The sequence below is a fragment of the Choristoneura fumiferana genome, chromosome 13, assembly GCF_025370935.1.
Source record: "Choristoneura fumiferana chromosome 13, NRCan_CFum_1, whole genome shotgun sequence".
Lineage (NCBI taxonomy): Eukaryota > Metazoa > Arthropoda > Insecta > Lepidoptera > Tortricidae > Choristoneura > Choristoneura fumiferana.
Genome location: NC_133484.1, coordinates 7401338 through 7423286, shown reverse-complemented (window position 1 = coordinate 7423286; position 21949 = coordinate 7401338). Strand labels below are relative to the sequence as shown.

Genomic DNA, 21949 nt, shown 5'->3' with positions numbered 1-21949 from the left:
TTCATAATTTTATTGGTATTTTATTTAAACTTTTTTATAGAAGGAAACAATATGCGGGGAATAAAAAATCTTCTTTTTTTCTATTTTATGGAAATCAAGCAATTGACCTTTAAGGTTTTTAGGGTTCCGTAGCCAAAATGGTAAAAGTTTCGCCATGTCTGGCTGTCTGTCTGTCTGTCCGTCTGTCTGTATGTATGTATGTAAACTCTTTATTGTACAAAATTAGTAACAAACACAATTGACAGACATTGAATTTTATGTACAAAGGCGAACTTATCCCTTTGAGGGATCTCTACCAGTCAACCTTTGAGTGGTTTGAGTGTCTGTCCGTCCGTCCGCGGCTTTGCTCTGGACTATCAGTGCTAAAAAGCTGTAATTTTGCACGAATATATTATCTAACCACCATGCCAACCAAAATGGTACTAAACTTACTGGCACCATGGGCCGTATTGTGTAACGCTTCTGGCACTCGCGATCGCAATCAAATGACAGTTTTTATATGCGAATTCTGTCACTTGAATGCGATAACGAGCGTGAGAAACATTAGGCAATACGGCCTCTGGTCTTGCAGATGTTTATGGGCGGTGGTGACCTCTTACCATCTGGAGACCAACTTGCACGTTTGTCATCCCGTCGAATAAAAATAATAATTTTACATTAAAATCAAACGTCCCTCTAAAATCTAAACTGTTGGGTGGAAAATTTTGAAATAATTTAGGATGGTAGTAAGTATATATTTATAAGGAAAACTATAATGGCTAAGATTGCTTGAGAATTATTAGTAGTTTAAGAGTAAATAGCAGCCTAAGATATAAAATATACCTAAACTTGGAAGATTCCGTAAACAATACCAAATCCCTATGAAATTAAATTAAAATAGTTCATTTTTGCTTTAGACATTGTAAAATTGGTCTTAGTGCTAATGTGCGGCTCCGTAACACAATTTCGAAAATCAATATTCCTAAGTATGATATTCCTACCGACAAAACCACGAAAATCAAAATTTATAATGTACGAAATTCCTAAAAATGCTGGTCGTAATGCACTGTGAATCGAATGACATTCTTTTCGAAAATTAATATTCCTTTATACAAAAATATCCTAATGACAATACTTCGAAATTCGATATATCTAAAACACAAAATATCTACGCACAAATTAAATACAAAAAGCCTCACGACAATTCTTCGAAAATCATTACAAATACAGAAAACAAACACGATAACAATTATAAACCTAATAAAAAAATATACTTAAGCCTTGACTGGAGATATATTCTTAGATTAGTACTGCATGGGGCCGAAGGCCCAATCTACACAAATACAGGAGCTTAAATTATAAAAAGGATTTCACATATTTTTTTGCTGAATCTAATTAAATATGTACATTGTTCATGTTGACCTTGGATGGTGACATTGTTCATGTTGATGTTGACCTTGGATTAAAAAATATTTAGTATTAGTGTCAATTTGACAGTGGAATAATTTTGTTTGTATTTTTTATTGTTAGTATTCTTTAATTGAAAAAAATGCTTTATCCTTAAGCCATTGAAATAATTTAAATGTAAATTTATTTCGGGGCAAGAAATATATTTACTTGATTTTTTTGTAATGGCTAAGGAACCCTATCCCCCCTAACCCTCCCTAACTCCTAACCCTATCCCTACCTTGGGAGCAGTGACAATGACTCACCGTAGGTGAATTATGGGTTGATGTATTTTTTTGTGGATAATTAATTGTTGTAACAGGCTGTTTTTACAACAATAGGCCTGAGCTTGTCAATATAAATCATAAAACTCATAAAAATATTTTTATCAGATCTTTTATTTAATTTGAACACGTTTAAATACGATACGACTGAAAAATATTTTGAGAAAGTAGTGAGGTGGTTTCCTTTTTCCATCCACACCGCAGTGTTGGAGTTCGGAGTTCTAGTGAGGGTAAATTCTCGAGAATATTCTCGCATCGAGAATATTGCTGTTAAGTTCTCGAGAACATTCTTTTAGGAGAAAATTTATGAGAATTGAAAAAATTAGCGGTTATTGTATTCCATTGTTGTTTACAGCTACTTAATAGATTTAGGTAAACTTAAATGTTTTATGCAGATTACGGCAGCTATTACCTGCTCAGGAACATAAATTCTTAGTACATTCTCCCGCGCGAGAACATTATCGAGATATTATCTTTCATTAAATAAGTTTGCTTAAAATACATACTTAGTTAAATAAATGCGGTGGATGTCTAGACATTGCAAGTAATAAAAAAAAGTTGAACAGTTATGTCAACATTTTTTATTTTTTTCTATGGCATAATGAAAATGTTATGTATGTCATATAATCTTTAGTAAATGTACAATATATATCTGACACACGCTAAAATCGTTTGGATAGAATAAAATATTGAAGAAATCAGGTTTCTTTTTTTCACAAATTATTAAATGAATTAATAATTAATTAATTTTCGCCTATTGCTTAACTCAGAAAGTCTCTGTGTATGTACCTGTTTTCTGTACTGCTTGCTATGTGTTGGTGTGCAATAAGGAGTTATTGTATTGTATTGTATCTTCTGCTTGATAGGCCATAGAGCAAACCACTAGGCCACCACTGCTTTTTTCTAAAACCTGGCACAGACTTAATGTTTTTTTATATAGCTCGTAATATGTCCTACTGCTGGGAAAAGGCCTCCCCTTTCCTATGCCACTTTTTCTATCGTGAGCATGCACCTGCCAATCGAGCTGAAAAGCGCTCAGGTCGTCCCGCCACATCCTTTTGGATCTGCCTCTGCTCCTTTGGCCATCCCTTGGAACTCATTATTATAATTATTACTAGCTGTTGCCCGCGACTCCGACCAAGTAGAGCTCATTTATCACTTGTCACGCGGTAGCGTTTACATTTCTGTTGACAGCCTAATGACAGCTGTGTTTTAGTTCTGCTACTTGCCGCTGGATGGCGCTATACTTAAAAAAAGGGGTTCTAAATAAAAATAGTTTCATAAAAAAAACACTTTCGCCTACATAATTTTTACTGTCTGTGGCCAACAGCTGATCTGTACAGTCAGTCAGTCAGGCAGTTTCTTCTTTTATATATGTCAGCGGCCGATCGTAAAATCCGCCAGATCACGAAATTTCTAGGCATAATAAATCATTTTTGATTTGGTTAAGGGACATCCGCTATATGTTCAAAACTCACTGTTTAACGATTTGCTTAGTGACGTTTAGGCAGATCATGAAATTCCTAGGCATGTCATGAAACGCCGCCATATCGAATTTTAGACTTAGAATTTTTCAAGCAAAATTAGTATGGAGCCAGGACTTAAAAAAGTACATTTTGATCAAACAATAGCTAAGGTAACGACTTAATTTGGTTTTGGCACTTCGCCGGCCGCTGCCGCGTTAGGCTCGCTTCGCTCGCTCGGCTCGTGCGTTGTGCTCACAATTCATTCTAACCACACCTCGCTTCGCTCGTCGTAATACCTAAATTATTTTTGACTGCAGAGAAAAGTATTCTACAATGTGCCCGGTATAGAGCTGGGAATACCGACGAATGCGTTACTCTATCTAACTAATCGATCTGCCGTATTGTTTCTCGGGACATCGTGATATGCCTGGCCAACTTTTGGGCATATCATGAAATGGCGCCATTTCGTGATCTGGCGGATTTTACGATCGGCCGCCGACATAATATATAATAGATTTATTTCATCAAGCCGTCCCAAATATAGAGGCAAATCAAGGTACAGTGTAGACTATTATATATACAATTTTGCGATCATGATCTGAGGCCGTATTGTCTATCGCGCTGACGTTCGCGATCACATTCCCTGTTTCTTTCTATTATCGTCTTATAGCATGAGACCATGACAAAAGAAATTGTGAAAATGATTGCGATTCCAATTATGATAAGATAAACAATGTAGGTATCATTGCGTTTGTTTCGAAAAAGAAAGTCGGATGTCAGTTTACATGCAGGAAACAAAGAGGGTGTTTGAATCAGAAACACAATTATTTATTTGTAAAACATAGGTAAACAAAAGTACAGGTGGAATAAAAAACAATTACAGTGTGTATGTTTATGTTTTGCTTTAGGCGTACAAATATTAGCCAGACTAAGAAATTTTAATAATAATATTTATTTTTTAAATAACAAGCAATTCACATGTAAGAAACCCAGTCAGTAATATGAACTAATATAATCAAAAAATATAGGTGACTAATAAATAAAATAGGTAACAATCATCAATCTGTAATATTTAAATAAATGCATGTCAAAGGAACTGTAATAATGATAAAGTTATAAATCATTGTCATTTAAAAAAATCTTGCGTACTGTAATAGCATTTCTGAACTAATAATTTTGTCAGGTTTTTCTTAAATGGTACAATATACAAGGTTAATTAAATAACTGAAAACCAGAAAGTAGTTTGGTCGGAATCGACAGTAGAATCGATTACACTATGTTTTAAATCAGGTTGTTGGTTAAAAACACAAGTTTTTAAATCCCTTTTTTATTGTGCCCAATCTAAAAGTTACGACTACAACAGGCGCCAGTGAATCATCATCATCATCATCCCAGCCTATATACGTCCCACTGCTGGGCACAGGCCACCGCTTAGAACAAGAGCGCTTGGGCCATAGTTCCCACGCACTTGGGAACTTCACACGCACCATTGAATTGCTTCGCAGGTTTGTGCAGGTTTCTGCACGATGTTTTCCTTCAACGCAAAGCTCGTGGTAAATTTCAAATGTAATTCCGCACATGTAGCCGTGGTGGTCTAGTGGTTTGACCTATCGCCTCTCAAGCAGAGGGTCGTGGGTTCAAACCCCGGCTCGCACCTCTGAGTTTTTCAAAATTCATGTGCCAGTGAATGCCTCTACCTATATGTCACTGAATTATTTTTGTGTGGTAGACTTCGCCGCAAAGTCGCTGATGCTCGAATTTATGTTTGAATCCTTTATCCAAATCAATCCTTTTTAAGGATCATTTAAAAAACTGGTATCCGTACCATAATTAAACATTCTCTGAATTAATTAGAGCCGAATGTTCAAGAAACAAAGGTTAAATTGAAAGCAGGATGTTTTATCACAGATCATTCGTTAATTATTTGAAACGGTTCCAAAGGGTCCGAGCTTCTTAGGAAATCTTGAATTTGGAGCTTCCTCCGCCATAAAGAGCTTTTAAGTGTCCTTCCCTTTTAGGGAAAGGGCTAGGTTTGCCCTGCCCTATTTACGTAAATAAGTTAAAGGTACGCCGTTTGGAAATTCAGTTAAGAATTTCAAATAAACTCTTGCTTTCGATCATTGGAATACCGTAGCCTTTAATTACATTTTCATCACACTTGCTCGTCAATGATGTTATTTCACGCCTAATCTGACAAATGCTAACAACTTGGCCTCAATTGTTCCCGCGGGAACTATGGATTTACGTATAGTTTTTCTATGACTATGGGAGTTATGACTTTAGTTTTAAAAAGTTAGTAAGTACGTTATTTCGGACAAAGGAGGTTGCAATGCAAGTCAGCCAACGTTTTATTTGCATCTTTAAAACTTAGCTATACTTAATCCAATTTTACCCCATAAAAATTTGCCATGCTTCATGAAACTTCGTTATTTTTATATTTTAAATTTATATCAAATTGTTTGGCAATAATTTTAGAAATTTTTTTTAGTTCGTTGAAACAATTGGCCGATTGAATTCTTAATTAAACACAGTTTTTAGCATTATCTATGGTAGATGACTCGAAAAAAGTGACAATCAGGGGGGCTACTACGACATTCGAAAATTTGGTTTTCGAATTTTGTAGTAGCCTCCTATATTGGCCGGTAGCCATTAGTTATTTTAGTCAGTTGTTTTCTTAGCGCCTTTTTTTGGCGAGCTGTGAAGACATAATAATTTAATTTTATGTATTTTTTTCCTGGCAATGTGATGAAAATCATTGTATATCACGGGCCGTAAAGGAATTACAAACTGGAGTCATTAAAAGCCCTCCGCCTCCGGCGTCGAGCTTCTAATAGACTCGTTAGTAATCCCCTTTTTACGCCCCTTAATGCACAATGTACTACAATAGGCGCTTACGCTCTTATCATTCGATCCTGCTAAAAGTACCGGATCTTTTACTGTGTATCTTTAGTTTGTAAAAGTACTTGACACACATACGCATATTTCTAACTTGCTAATATTTGCACTACAGTGACGAGCACCAATATCTGACACAACAAATCATGCATAAATATCTGATACGACTATATTATATTTGCACGCTCCACTTGCACTATGGTAGATATTAGTGCAGGTCACTGTACAATGTTAAATTAAAGTAATTGAGTAACTCAGCCGTTTATTTACGGATGGCCACATCACTGAATATTAACCTGTTCGAAAATCAAGCAACTTTCAAATATAATTTTCTTATAACCCAATACTTAGTTTTAAATTACAGTCTAAACTTATCTGTTAATTTTCCATTATCTTGTCGTGTGCCCTCGAGCGCTTTACCTAAATTATTTATTTTAAATTTTAATCTTTATCAAATTTTAGAAACACTCAGACTCGTATGTATAATAATGAACTTTTTGTGATAAATTATTTAACTGATGGTAAAACCCCATAAAATGCATTGCTAGTTTAAAAGATCTAAGCTTAGAGACGGCGAAAAGCGACTGCTTTATACTTTATATACAGAGATGAAATCTTTTCCAAAAATTCGAATAAACTGACAAAAAAAAACTCCGATCTTCGCTCGGTCGCTTGGGTATAAGAACCCATAAGCTCATTGTGGCTTATTTCTTCAGTACAGGGTTTCTTAAAGCGGGCGTCTTATGGATCCGTGGTATATGTGCCAGCGCTCCGCAGTGGCACAGATAATTTTTAATATTATTATCATTGTATTAAATACTAACAGAATTAAATGTAAGTATTTATAGACTTTTTCCATTATTTTTTCTAGGGATCCATGGAATTACTGAAAATTTTGAATAGGTATGACTATAAAAGTTTAAGAGACTGTTTAATACATGCGAGAGGATACGGTTGAAACGCTAGAAAAACTATCCTAACGTTACACTGTAACATTTTTTTTAATAAATAAGTACCTTAATTTGTTCACTTCGAAAATTCGTCACTTAATGAGTATCTTATTGAAACAGATAAACATCGTCAAGCTGACACGATTCCTCTAAAAGCAATAATCGTAATTAAAAGTTCGTTTATAATTCTTAAGGCTTCTAAACATTTCGCACCCCTTTAAAGGAGCGAATTTCAATTAGACCTTTAATAAAATAAAATATCTGTTTTAAGGACGTTGAAATGGTATTTATTTAATTAGTCCTCACTTATTAAGGAGGGCTACCTTTTATTATTTAAATATTATTCACCTATGGCGTCTGCAGGCGTTATCATCGGGATGATTCGTTCAAGTAGGTTTGCTTCTCGGTCACGCATCATGCAAGACTTAAACTGAACTGGGATGAGTTGGTGAGTTTTATTATTTTGAAAAGGGTTATAAAATTGATATTCACCACAAGATTTGAATGATTGACATGTAGACTAAAAGAAGGTCACTGACGTTATCGACTGGGAGAAGTAAACGTGAATATAAATGTGTGAATTCGTCTTCAAATAGTTCCGTTTGTTCTACAAATAAGTAAGTAACTCAGACTTGCGGTATCTCCTCCCCTTTGCATCTTATTCAACAGTTCCCATCTGCATCACTACCTCTCGTCCGAACATTCTGGATATATCTCTGTCTCTGGCGGTATGGAGGGAGTTGTGAACTGTCAGTCAAGAAGAGCTTTGCGAATCTGGCTAGACCAACGTACCAGTATCTACTCAATAATAATAAGTACACTTATGATAATAATATTTCATTTATGTCTCAGATAACATAATTGATCCAGCTTTGTTAGTACCGTTAAAATAATAAAATACTTATTGACTATGTTGGTAAGTTATATAAAACAAAACAAAATATTTACCGCCTAGCAGTCATGACAGCCTCATAGTGCCTAGTCGTACCTGGCCGCCATAGTGCTCAGGATGGGGTTGGGGCTGGCGCGCACCTTACAGAGCAGAGAGATGAGTATTTTTCGCATTATAGCGAAGAAGTCGTCAGCACGGGCCAGATATGACGCATCTCGGTTAAATACAAAATGATAATTATTTATATTATTTATTATATTAGACATACTTAATATATTTATTACAGGATTAGGATGTCACTGGCACGTAAAAATGTCAAGAAGTAATTAAAAGTAGTTAATTACGATTTATGTCCTGCAACGAATACATCTAATATAATTAACCGTGGACGACTAATAACCAACCGACAAATAGTTGGAAAACCCCCGACTTTGTCACTCCATAGTTCAATATCTCAAAAACGGCTGAACCGATTTTGATAAAACATCTGATTTAAGAACCATCGCTAGAAAACTTGCTTTCAAATAAAAAACCGGATTCAAATCGGTCCACGCGTTTAAGAGCTAGTGCCACAGACAGAAAAACAGACACACACACAAAGACACACAGAGATACAGACACAGAGACACACATAGCGGTCAAACTTATGACACCTCTCTTTTTGCGTCGGGGGGTTAAAAACTGTCTTTCTTATTATGTTGACTCTAAGTGATTAAACAGTAAGTAACAATCAAAAGTAAGGACCACAACACAGGCTGATGATTAATGTTTCTGTTGTCGCTTAAAACTTCCAAACATGTACATCAAAAATGTCAAACTTCAACAAAACAAAGAAAATTTTGGTGTTGAGCACGAAATTGATATCGTAACATCCCTTGTTGTCGCTTTGAATCAAATTTAAAAGTAATCTTGGTATTATTTAACTTCCCTCTCGTATACAAAGTTTGACAAAGGCGTCTATGGACGCCGACCGTATTTATTTTTTCAAACTTTAACAATCAATTATTGTATCAAGTTGTGCTTCTACAGATATTAATGCTTTTGTTTCCATCGAAATAATATTGAAACAAAAGAGTACCTACTTTAAAATGATTACCTATATTACATTAACATTGAAATACACTTACAAACAAATATCTCTATGCTATGACACAACTACTTTCTACTTCAAGTTATTTAAAAACACAGTTAAAATAACAAAAAGTATTTTAGAATGCAAAACAATCTCAAACAATAGTACCTCTATTTTTATCCAACGGAAGGAAATGGAAGGGTTATGAATGGATCTCACACTAATGTTGTATATATGTGAAAAAGTTTTTTCTTGTTATGACGAACCATTGCACGTTTTGAAGTGTAGGTAAATTAATGAAAACCCAGAATGCCCTAGTTGTAAAACGTTGTATATACATCATATACCTACTCGTAGGCAGGTACGCAGGACATATTTTTAAAGATAGTTTAATTTATATCGTAGTAAATATTATGCGTACAAACCATGATTACTTTAATGTGCTTCTGATATTTTGCCTCCCGTGATCAATATACAGTCGAGTTCATAAACTTGTGAGCAAAAATTTGATCAAAAATATCTGGACACGCTTCAACGCCGCTAACAACAACAACTAATTTTTGCTTACAAGTTTATGAACTGGACTGTACAGCGTGTAAAAAATATGTGTGACATAACAGTTGTAGGCAAAATTGCTCCTTACAATACAGATTAAGCATAATTAACAATGTAAATAATTTGTATTCCTTCAGTTAATGATCACAATATATGATAAATTTAAGGCAATCTGTTAACCCTTATCAAACATCCCATAAATAGGTCTCATTTACAACGACAGCCTACGAATACGACATTCGAGACGTTAAATTATGCTCAACAACTACCAGTTCCAGAGACCTTGTTAATGCCAAAAACATAGTTCATATTTGCTTGGTACCTCGGTTTGTTGAAGTTCGTAATATATTCCAAGTGTAAAAGTTAGCTCCACACAGGAAACCCTCTTCATCTTGACAGCGCTCATGTGCAGCTGCAGGCTGAAGTTCCGCAAAAATGCTACTTGTACCTGTAAGCATGATGGATGCATGTTAAGAAGAAACGGGGCGATGCAGGTGGAATTTTCTTAAGTTCGTGCATTTGAGTTTGCGTTAAACCAAAACGAATGGGAATGCAAAGTTGGTAATAGCTTTGTGGCTCGTATGTTATGTTTAATTTATAGGGAATCATAATTGTTTTTAATACCCCTTTTAGGATTGTTTAAATTTACTTTTTACAAAAACTACACATGCAGTATTATAAGTACTTAGGTGACCTAGCTTCACTCGGGCTAAAACTCGAAAAATCGCGCTTTCGCAGAGATAGATCGATATTTCGGCCCCGGAATCGTCCACAGATTTATAAGACATGAACGTTATGTATGTACCTAAGTATTATGAAACATTCCTGTTCATAAGCAGATCCCCGTCTCATGTTCGTTCTTGTGGTTAGTTCATTCATACCTGCTAGCAAATAAAACAACGGTTTTCTCGCATCGTAAGTGAAATGTTTTCCCTAACTAGTTCAACATCAATGAGGAATATCTTTGCGGGCAAACTACCCTCTTTTTGCAGAACATAAATCAATCTTGACGCAGAAACGCCTCTACGAAGATTCACGAGTTTTTGTTGCTCTGCTAGTCTGCTAGTAACATACGAATATTTGCTTGTACGGTACTCTTGCATTTTTGGTAACTGTGTTGGTTAATAATATGTTTTTTGTTAGTACACAAAATAAAGCTATAAAAGATTATGAGAGAACATTTTATGCCAGTAGTTTGTGGTTCTGTTCTATTTATAGCCATCACTCTCTAGTACGCTTTATTTATGCAGATCATCTTCATCAGCCGAAAGATGTCCACTGCTGGACGTAAGCCTACCCAAAAGAACGCTATAATAATCGGTCCTGCACCATCATATCTAACATACTTGTGCAAGCTTCACCAAGTCTTCAGTCTACCTTGTGCGAGGTCTTTCCACACTGGGGTGCGACATCGGAAACCTCCAGAGTGGTCGGGTGTCTATCCGAGGCGAAGCTTCATGGGGTGAGGAAGCGTAACGCCTGGGCCTGCTGTAGTGTTGCCGAAAAATCGATAGTTTGCAATCGATAGTTTTAATCAAAAAGGCCATACTATCTATATATAGATATCTCTTTAGTATCGATATTATTGTTGTCTAATAATGCAAAACTATTGATACTATCCATAGTTTTGTACCTTGACCGATAGTATTGAAATATAGTTTCACAAACTCATTTATGGACTCGCAGAAAGGGCGGCGTTCCGCTTTAGGGCGGGCGTCTTTTGACGAAGACGAGCCTAAGTCAAGTATCTGCTCGTTCGACTCGTGCGGTTTTTAGTTGTTTATTTATTTATTTAACTTAATACAATTCAACATACATTACATTTAGTGTTGTGTGTAGTGGGTTACCCCGAATAGGGTTGGATGCACTAGGCGCATTTTCCACACCATAAGAAAAAAAGGCATACCTACTCAGACTGCGTTTTCCGCTATGTAGTCGGCACTCAAGAATTCATTAGTCTCAACGGCGATCAGCTCATCGAGTAAAGTGCCGCACCCACTGCCACTTTAGTTTGACATTCTTCAGTCTATATCGCGTACTCATCTCCTTGCTCTTGATTTAATATCGCAGAGAATTCGGAGCCTAGCCCTGTCCATTACTCTTTATAATAGCCTCTTTGTGAAGCTCATAGTACAGTTTACATTTATGCACGCGAAACCCAATATTATTTATACGAACACAGCCAGCAGAAGATTATTCCAGAAAACTCTTTTCTGGCCAAAGAGCGTTTCCTTTTGTACAAAAACCCCGTGGTGGCCTAGTGGTTTGACCTATCGCCTCTCAAGCAGAGGGTCGTGGGTTCAAACCCCGGCTCGCACCTCTGAGTTTTTCGAAATTCATGTGCGGAATTACATTTGAAATTTACCACGAGCTTTGCGGTGAAGGAAAACATCGTGAGAAAACCTGCACAAACCTGCGAAGCAATTCAATGGTGTGTGTGAAGTTCCCGAGCCCGCGTGGGAACTATGGCCCAAGCCCCTCTTGTTCTGAGAGGAGGCCTGTGCCCAGCAGTGGGACGTATATAGGCTGGGATGATGAGATTGATAAGTGAGATGATTTAAACCATCCAATTATAGTGGATAAACCGCATTTACTGTGCGTTTCGGACTGTAGGCATGATAGTCGATTCTACACAAATCTCTGCGATTAGCCCCAGTCAGCATGGAAACATCCGATTAATTTGTCTTATTAGTTCCTCCCCCACTATTGACTGTCGATCGAACCGCGCTTCCCAACAAGATAATTGGTAAAAGAAAATGGTATTCTTCTTCCTCTAATTGACTTTGGCTATTCGTGTTTGTGGCTTTGCACCAGATAAATAAAGTAACAGTAGAGTGAAGTTGTAACGGAATTGAAATATAATACGCGGGTGGAAGAAATCAAAGGGTTCTGGGAATGTTAGAAATGTAAAATATTTCAACATTAGGCAATTAGCTAATTATTTATTATAGTTAACTTAACTAGTACTTGCCCGCTGCTTCATACGCAGGTCTAACATTGAATAGAAATTCAGTAATTTGGCAGAAAATGCCGTGAAAATTCCCAAAATTAAATGACATTTATCCTAGCGATTTAAATTTTGAGTTTTATTCTATTTCAATTGTCGAGCTATCTACGTACCAAATTTTATCCAAATTCGTTTATCCGTTTTAGCATGAAAGAGTAACAAACATACTCACAATTTCTCACATTAATGACATTAGTGGGATAAGTTAATTACGACATTTGCTATCATTTAGAATATCATAACGTTGGGCTAGTATTATTTTAATGATCTCGGCGGTGAAAGGTTCAACGTATCTTTTTTTTAATAACAAAAAGGCTTACGTTTGGCCTCAATCTCGCTTGATGGAAGGCGAAGATGATGACTAAGATGGTACGTGTACGTACGTTTGCCTAGAAGGTGTCTGTTCACTTTGTATCTGGAGGTATATTGCAAGTCTGTAATGCGTTTATAATGTCGAACACTGGGTCATTTACCATACCAGTCCATTTTATTGTGTTCCTACTGTTCAATATTGTCCTAGCACTAATGGTTTGCGTGTTAACAGTAACTTTTCTTGTACATGTCTCTTTCTTTCCTTGATTGTTCGTCGAGATAAAACCTACGTAGTTTAGAAGTTTGCAGATCTGTAACAAAATTATTCTAGACGTGTTTGGGATTTGGAGTTGCCTTTATTAATTTCTTATTTATTATTGGTTAATTACCGGTTTTGTGTCTGAGGAGCGGGTCCTGAGATCGAAAAATAATATATTTAAGTAGTTGCCATTCGAATCTGGCACTTAGATTTGACATACAACTATGGCACAGTCATCAGCGCCTATATCTGACACAGCAAAGCGTGCATAATATCTGATACGAATGTATTTCTAAGGCTGGCAGGACGTGTTCTGACACCCCACATCACCGCGCCATCTGGTGTTATCTGCCACAGCGGAGCGTGCAACAATACAGATATTCTGTGGCAGATATTAATGCTGGTGCACATACAATACAATATATTATTATTATTATTATATATTATGCTTTATAAAGTACCACAAATCAGTACAGTAATATAACAAAGATATAAAAATAAGCTTCAGTCACGTATCGAACAAATTATACATGCAACCTGGAATAAACGGAAGCACAATCATCTTAGGTCACAATAAATACGGTCATTAAAAATCGGGTAGTTTTCTGGGTTTGTTTTGATAAATAAAACATTCAGGTCTTGTTTCACCACTCATGGATTTGACAGAAAGTGTAATGCCGTCTCGGTTTGTTTTGTCTGAATAGACGGAGACGGCATCACATTTATCTGTCACATAAAATTAATCAATGAATGGTAAGTACCTTTTCTAATTTGTTTGTCAGTTAGACTATCAGAAAATACTGGACACTATTTTGTTTTTTGTCAATCAAACAAAAAAAAAACAAAAATGTCAAAAATTAGGCGTGTCAAAAAAGTTAGGGAGTGTGGTCCCCAACGTCATGTTGTGCTAAAAAGTGTCGCATGGCGTGACGTCACGCGGAACTTTAACTGGTTATATCTTGATCATTATTTTGTTTAACTGACAAAAGAAAAATGTGTCCAATAATTTTAATTCTATTTAATTAATTAGATAGAATAGAATTACATTAAGAAGACTCGCCTGTTGGACATCCTGTGAAACTAATTAAAAGGCATTAATAATAAATACTAACTGGTAAAATGAACAAAACGTTTAATTGAAACACCAACACTGACACCTTTTATCAAACAAACGATACTATCAAAGCAAAAGAGCCGCTTTTAAATGCAGATAAGGAGCAATACAAATACAGGAAACTGGAACACGAATTCGGAATGCACCGATCATTTTGTGAAATAGGAAAAAGTAGAAAGTGCACTCGCCTTACTTTAGCAGTAAAATTATTTTTGAGGGAAACGCTCGGTGTGAAAATTGGCGCTGTGAAGTATCTAAAATTTTGAAGTAATATTGAAGTTTTTTAATAACCTGAATATTCATTCTTTGGTGATATTATAGAATGGGATGGGAGTAGTATTTTTTTATAAAATAAAAAAGGAGAATGAGTAGGCGGGTCACCCGGTTAAAGGAAACCGCAGCCAATTGACATCTTTAACGTACATAGAATTACGGGTGCATTATCGGTCCTTTGAGAAGGTATACGCTTGGTTATTAGGATCTTCGCGTGTTACATAAACAAAATATAGACTGGTAGCGGTTAAAGTGGCGAGAATGAAAAAAAGATAGTGTAGATAGTCTACTATCAATCTGTGGTATTGAGTGACAATCAATCGATTGACTATTCCACCATCGATGGCATTGATCGATGGTTGATCAATTTGTGTGATAAAAATATCTTAGCTGCTGCACGTTAACAGTTAGGTTCCAATAAACAGATAATTCGCTTGGCGCTTCACTGTTCGTGTATTTTCGTGACCCGTCCTTCAAAGCAAAATTAAATACTTAGTGCGTATTTAAGATTTAATTAAATTCATTTGATCTTGATACTTTATTTTATATATTGTCTGTACTAGACAATCCCGCACAAACAATAATACAGAATGATTCGGAAGGCGTGAGCAGAACTAACCGTTACCGGATTCAATTAGTTAAGGCCACTATATTGAACCAGTGCTTGTGAAATTAAGTAACCTTTTTTTTGTTTAATGTTTCAAACAAAAAGTATTAAATCATCTACTAAGTGCATGATCACTCTGTAATCAAAAGTGTGGGGGTTTTACTTAACCATGATTGCGAACGATCCATTATCAATCACTGAGGGTGTAGCGTACGTCCTGCTCACGTCTGAGGCACTAGAAACTTCAGATCTTTAACAGTCAACTGGCAGAACACAAATAGATAACTTCTCGTGAAACACATATCCGTCCTTGCAATCACATCGGTTGTATTGGCAGCTGCTGTAGCAGGTCTTGTTTGTGTCGTTGTAGTCGGAACACGATCTGCCACAATGGTCACCACAACCTGATGTAGCATTTCTGTCTCCACCGCAATCGGCTGAAAAAAAAGAAAATTATCTTTGGTAGGATTAGACGTTTCTTGTGAGAACCATAGACTAGAAGTTGGCTTGGCGGATGGATTGATTGATCTTCATTGTAGATTCTAGAACAGCCATTTTCAAAGTGTGTTCAACGGAGCACACATACCACTGGAACTATTGTACATTTTCTCTTTATGAAAAGTAGCTTATCTCAATCAGGGATAATAGAGCCTATATTTTTTTAGGTTTTGCAAGTTTAATAAAATTGCTCAATACCGAATAATAAGGTTAAGCTCGCATGTTCGCTCCTGTAGACTAATAAAAAATGGTAATAAAACACAAAAAAGTTTTTTATAATTTTTTCCTATACCCTCCTAACGCCTAAGTAAAATTTTTGTTTAATGAATATAAAACTTTATGTCGCTTCTGAGAGAGTTCAATGTCAAATAACTGATAAGTCCTTTATAAAGGACTTTGGGCGTTAGGAAGTTACCACGGGATCGGGATATTTTTTTTAAATCTCAAGTTGCAAGCTTAGAATCATAAAATTTGGCACAGATGTATTAGTGCAACGTCAATAAAAGCCACGGTATTTTTTTTTAAATACCCACAGGAATTTTTATTTGTTACTCCTTCACACTAAAACGCGTGGACGGATTAGGATGTAATTTTATGTGATACTCTCACGGAAACAGAATAAAATCCCAATATTTGAACCGCTCGGATTAGAGACCAGAAACTTTGTGCATGTTTTTTTTATTTTATTTATTAAACCACAGTTACAAAAAATAACTATGACTAATATTTTCGCCAAACAAACTGCTAAGCAGTTTGTTGACGAAGACGGCACTCATTTTTATTGACGAATTCTAATACAGGCTATAAATCTTATATCTACTCGCGTTAAATATCCGAGTGCCTCTCGCCGTCCCAGCATATGGTAGCAACTACAATCTTAAGTGTGTCAATCACTAGAGCAACGTCAAGCACTGGGACATTCACCTTACTTACGTATATAAAACAAGATAAACATAAACACACAAACATACATTATGTGCAATATTAATAAAATTCGTGATGATTAGGGAGTTCCCATGAAAATTTAGTAAAATCCCGGTATTTCAATTCAACAGCCGAATCTAACTTGTCACGCGCGGGAAACCTCGGGAAAAGTCTAAAATAGCCTGAATGGCTTCGAGAAAAGTATGGTACGGCCGTGCGTTTGTTTTTGTTTTGCTCGACTTGGCGGGGGCACTGCCATGCCCCCAGATTAAATAACTTATAAACTCACGGCATTCGTTCTTCAATATGCAAGTGCCGTTCTCGTTTCGCACGTGTCCGTCGAAGCATACGCATTCCGGCCTGCATAGTCCCGTGCTGCCGGTGCATGGCTTGGGCCAGCCCAGTTCTTCGCAATACTGGGGCCCGCAGTGCGCGCATTCTACGAACACCTCGTCGTCTTTGCATGCCGAGCGCTTGACGACTGGAATATTTTTAAGAAATGTCGACTTTAGTAAACATGAAGTAAAATAAGTTTTGGTTCACAAGTTTTAGTTTTGGTGAATTTACTTTTGACTGCTTCCACGTACCATTCGCAAACCGGGATTGTTGAGCCACTCACCAATGTTCATAATTTAGCCGCGTTATACATACGTCTAGTAAATATTGACATTAATAAACCAGAATAGCGTTACACGGCTAAATTACGAGGTTCTCTATCGTTTGCCCGAATTTCAAATGCCATAATGTATCGTTTTCCATAATTTAGAGTTGATACTAAACTAATCTAACCTAACCTATTGCATTCTATAAGATGACATTTAAAAAAATCCGGAAAACAGCACGGTTCTATATATTTTAAGGCAAACGTTGGTATGGCAAGTGAAATTCGGGCAAGTAAAGGTACACGAACCATGGTAAGTGAGTCAAATGTACCTATACCAAATTAAAAGTCAATCAGATCACAACTGGGTCGAATTTGACTTTTAAGATTGAATTAAATATAAAACACAAACAAATATAAAATACAAACATTAAAAGTTAAAGAAAAACGTGGCAAATATAGCAATAAGATAAGGATGCAAACCTTTATATTTAAAATAATAACATCCGTTAGTTAGATTTTTTCAGCTTTCTTGAACTATGCAAGCTAGATAAGATAAGATAAGATGATTTATTTGTAAAACATGAGTAAGTTTACATAATGGTCACAGGTTTACAATAATGTTCTAATTAACCAAATTACTCTTTATTGATAACAGTTAATAACCAATTAAAGATAGTTATTTTAATCAACCGACACATTGTCATAATAAACCGCAGCTCTAAATCCAATTTAAGCGCTTTCAATTGTAATTTCGAATTTTAATTGAGTTTCACGAAATTCTGATTTAACAAAAATATTTTTTATTCATTTTAGCCAAAATAGTTAATTATTAATATACGATGAAACAAAGCTCTAGTTCCATTTATAAACTTACTAGCTTTTGCCCGCGGCTTCGCCCGCGTTGAATTCGGTTATCGCGCGCTGTTTCCTCGGGAACTGTGCATTTTTCTGGGATGAAAAGTAGCCTATGTCACTCTAGGGCCCATGAACTATCTCTTTGCCAAAAATCACGTCGAGACGTCGCTCCGTTGCGACGTGAAAGACGCACAAACATATAAACATATAAACACACACACTTTCGCAAATATTAATATGGATAAATCTACTCACCCATTAAGTCAGCAGTATAAACATAAATCACACACAAAAAACACATTCCTAATATTCTCGACATAATAATAACAGGTTTTTAATAATTAGAAACGTCAACTGTGTGTCGCAAACAAAACTAAACTAAAACAACTATAGGCAATTACAATCTGTTTAAAAATTCGTCGCGTGTAATTTAAGACTTATTTTTTCCTCGATTGGCTGACTTTGATTCATTATTTAACTTGATTTTCCTGGTAGAGCATCCTTAATCATCTAACAGCACAAATCACAAAAAAAAATCTTGGACTGATTGTTTCATGATTATTTGCATTTTCTACTAAGGCGTAGCTTTAAACTGCGCCGTAAACAGACCACACAATTCCACTAATATCCCGCTTTATAAATGCTAAAGTTTGTAAGTCTGTTTGTTTATTTGTTATCTCATCACGTCAAACCGTTGAATCAATTTAGATCAAAATCGGGATTTAGTTTGAGTCCCGGGAAGGACATAGGGTAGTTTTTATCCCTGAACTAAAAGATTTACTTTGCTCATCCGTGACCTTATAATAGCTACAATTATGCAAGGTATGCGTGTGGATTCTAACATCTGGTAGTTGCTCTGAAGATGAGCTCTAGTTGAGTTCGAAAAGCGACAGTGTAGTGTGGTGGTGGTGATATCTATCCCATCTGGGCTGTGTGAGTTTATTTATGTGTGTTCTTACAGTGTGGAGGTGGAGGAACTAACTGCATGAGCACTCATATCTTGCAAAAGCGTAGCTATCATAAGGTCGCGGTTAAGCAAAGTACCTAAATGTTTTAGTTCATTAATATGAACCTCCGCAAAGTAACGCCTGATTCAATAAAGTATTTATCCCGGGAAATTGTAGCTTTTATCCCGTAGCTTCGGTCGCGTTAACCTTTTGCATCTGGCATTTGATTGGTTCTGGGATTTTCGCTAAAAACGTCGATAATCCCAATAGTTATAGGGTGATTTTCATTAACTTGTATAAAAAAACGCCTGAGTAAAATAACTTTTTTCTGAACTTAGAGGCAGAGGCTTCAGGATTCTATTCCTAAAATTACTCTGTGTGTAAAAACAAGTAAAAAGTACCAAACGATAATTCTAGATGACGTAGAATTATTTAGTTTGGGATTTTATTATGATTCAGGAAACTTGTAATAAGTAATAAAAAAATACAGAGCTAGAACATTCATGATCATGATTCATGAATGCAATGCGACCACAATGCAACAACAAGTTGGAAATCATTTGGATAAAATATTGGAAAAATGATAGAATAAAAAATACCACGGTACACTTGACACCAATTTACGTAGTGCCAAAGTAAGCAACGGTTTAACGGATAAAAATACTAAAACATACATAAATGCACATTAAACATTAATATCTGCCTCGACCTGGGATCAAACCTTGAACCTCAAGCTCCAAAGTCAGGTTCTTTAATCACTGGGCTATATTCTGGTCTTCAGAGGAATAAGTGTTAAAATGACGTGTATAATAAATAATAATAATAATAAATATCATGGGACACTTGACACCAATTGACCTAGTCCCAAACTAAGCAAAGCTATGGATACTAGGCAACGGATAAACATACTTATATAGATAAATACATACTTAAATACATATTAAACATCCAAGACCCGAGAACAAACATTTGTGTTATTCACACAAATATTTGCCCCGGCTGGGATTCGAACCCAGGAACTCAAGCTTCGTAGTCAGGTTCTCTAACCACTTAGCCATCCGGTCGTATGAATCCTTGCTATGTCTAGGTAACTCTGAAATAATATTACGTAACATATCTCGTGGTCTAAACGTCGAGGTAAATATTATTTGTGTAAAAATAGCGTGATAAGTCCCGTATATGGTATTTTGACTATGAGTGAGAATCACGAAAGTTTAAAACGTTATATATAAATGATACACTAGCGTATCACAGTGGCTATATTTACCAACACAAACATTTGACCTAGTCCAATTGGTGTCAAGTGTCCAGTGATATTTATTTATTTACGTTTACAAAAGTTTCTGATTTGTAAAGACTTTAAACTCTTCCTATTTCGATTTCAATGTTTACAAGAACTTGGAAAAAAAATAGGAAACAACTCAAACGCCAACGCCAAAGAAACGTTGATTAGTTTATTTCTTACTAGAACACAATTTGTTGTGAATAGGCGCTATTTAGGATTATAAGATTTTGGTCGTCCCTCTAAATTGTCAATTGACTTAGTGAGAAAGTCCTTCGAAAAGGTGTTTTAAGCGGGCGATAAATCCAAAGTGTTGGGCGACAGCTTTCTATCCAATTTCCGGTATTTGTCTTGGTATTCTTTCCACCTCTATCGGATTGGCGGAGCTAAGCTTTTTATTTTATTTTAGTTACTATAGCTCTTTTCCACGAATCGGTCTGTAGAAATAAATGAATAATAACCTCCCTAATCTCCAAAATTTATTTACATCCTTTTTTGCAACCCTTAAAATATATTTTTATTTTTAGTGAAATTATATTTGAAATTTATCACGCAATCCGCACTGGGCTCGCGTGGGAACTACGGCCCAAGCCGTCTCGTTCTGAGAGGAGCCCCGTGCCCAGCAGTGCGACGTACATGGATGGTCTAGAAGACAAATATGCTAAGTGCAAAATTTTTAAATAAGCCAAGAGCATACGGGAAAGCATGCTTGTTTCGTAGATTTGGCATTCAAATGAATAATATTATCTTTAAAGTCACAAAATAAATATGTTTCGTAGTTTACACATCTATCTAATCATGTATCTATGAAAAATATCTATTCATGTAAGTAGTTTTTATATAATGTATAGTTAATTATTTATAGCAGTCAGAGGGTCACCGAAGGTGTTGGCTGAAAATCAGGGCTGAGGCGTTCTTAACGTTTCAGCATTATGCTCAGCCAGTGTCCGATTCACAACCACAATGACACATACTATCTTACTATCTTTAATATCGTGCTTAATAACATTGTTGTCTTGTGTAGTGTTGTCTTTTATTTTGTTATGAATATTTCTTTCTTTCTTTCAAATGCAGACCTTAATAACCGTTATTGTTGCATAACTCTATTTTCATAACGATATTTTACCCAATAGCGTTTTTTAATAAAACGTTTTGCATAACGTTATTTTTTATATCATAACGTTATATTACCGAAAAGCGTCCATCCAGCACAACACAACATAATACTTATGTAATTGTTTAACACCACACTACCTACTTACTTACTTACTAAGTTCATAATTAGATTTTCACTATACGGACAGGGACAGTAGGTCGAAGACAAGAAAACAAGCAAAGGTAAAGCTGGCAACGTTGGACAATCCATAAATCCAGCGCCAGCCGGTGCGCCGTGCCTGTGCCCAAAGCTCCCCAAAGTATATAGTCTAAGAGGTGGCAGGATTTTTTACAACGGTCATGGAAATTTGAATCAAATGTCAAAAACTCCAAATTTTGCACTTAGCACATTTGTCTTCTAGAGTCTAGAATCTAGACCATATCGTAGGCTGGGATGATAATCATTTTATGACTCTCCATCATCACGTTTATTTATAAAACATAGTATTTTTTCGAGCTCAACTGACTTGAAACACTTCACACGTTTCCCCTGCTAAATATTAAGTCTGTATATATTTCAAACATGTTGCACCATGTTCTATTTAACACAACATGTGGCGGCACGTTCTCAGG

General features: G+C 36.0%; 1 protein-coding gene across 3 annotated transcripts; it reads right to left on the bottom strand.

The window, feature by feature from the left end:
• Positions 1-9916: 9916 nt before the first annotated feature.
• LOC141434354 (venom peptide BmKAPI-like) lies at positions 9917-18371 on the bottom strand. 3 transcript variants are annotated; one of them, XR_012452046.1, is made up of 5 exons: positions 18248-18371; positions 16823-17014; positions 13579-15548; positions 12867-13517; positions 9917-9987 (listed from the first exon to the last, which is right to left on the bottom strand). XR_012452046.1 is itself a non-coding variant. In XM_074096762.1 (3 exons), the coding sequence occupies exons 1-3, from the start codon at positions 18309-18311 to the stop codon at positions 15364-15366; spliced, it is 441 nt and encodes a 146-aa protein (XP_073952863.1). In that variant the 5' UTR covers positions 18312-18371; the 3' UTR covers positions 13564-15363. The 3 variants fall into 3 exon arrangements, 1 of the variants encoding a protein (XP_073952863.1); XR_012452045.1 differs by lacking the exon at positions 9917-9987 and having other exon boundaries at positions 12408-13517; XM_074096762.1 differs by lacking the exons at positions 9917-9987; positions 12867-13517 and having other exon boundaries at positions 13564-15548.
• Between the last annotated feature and the right edge of the window lie 3578 nt (positions 18372-21949).

Excerpts from the sequence above, each read along its gene's own strand:
- LOC141434354 (XM_074096762.1), bottom strand. The coding sequence starts at position 18,311 with ATGTCGAGAATATTAGGAATGTGTTTTTTGTGTGTGATTTATGTTTAT. Across the intron at positions 17,015-18,247 it reads TTATACTGCTGACTTAATGG|TCGTCAAGCGCTCGGCATGC; the intron begins GTGAGTAGATTT and ends AAAATATTCCAG. Across the intron at positions 15,549-16,822 it reads CATATTGAAGAACGAATGCC|CCGATTGCGGTGGAGACAGA; the intron begins GTGAGTTTATAA and ends CTTTTTTTTCAG.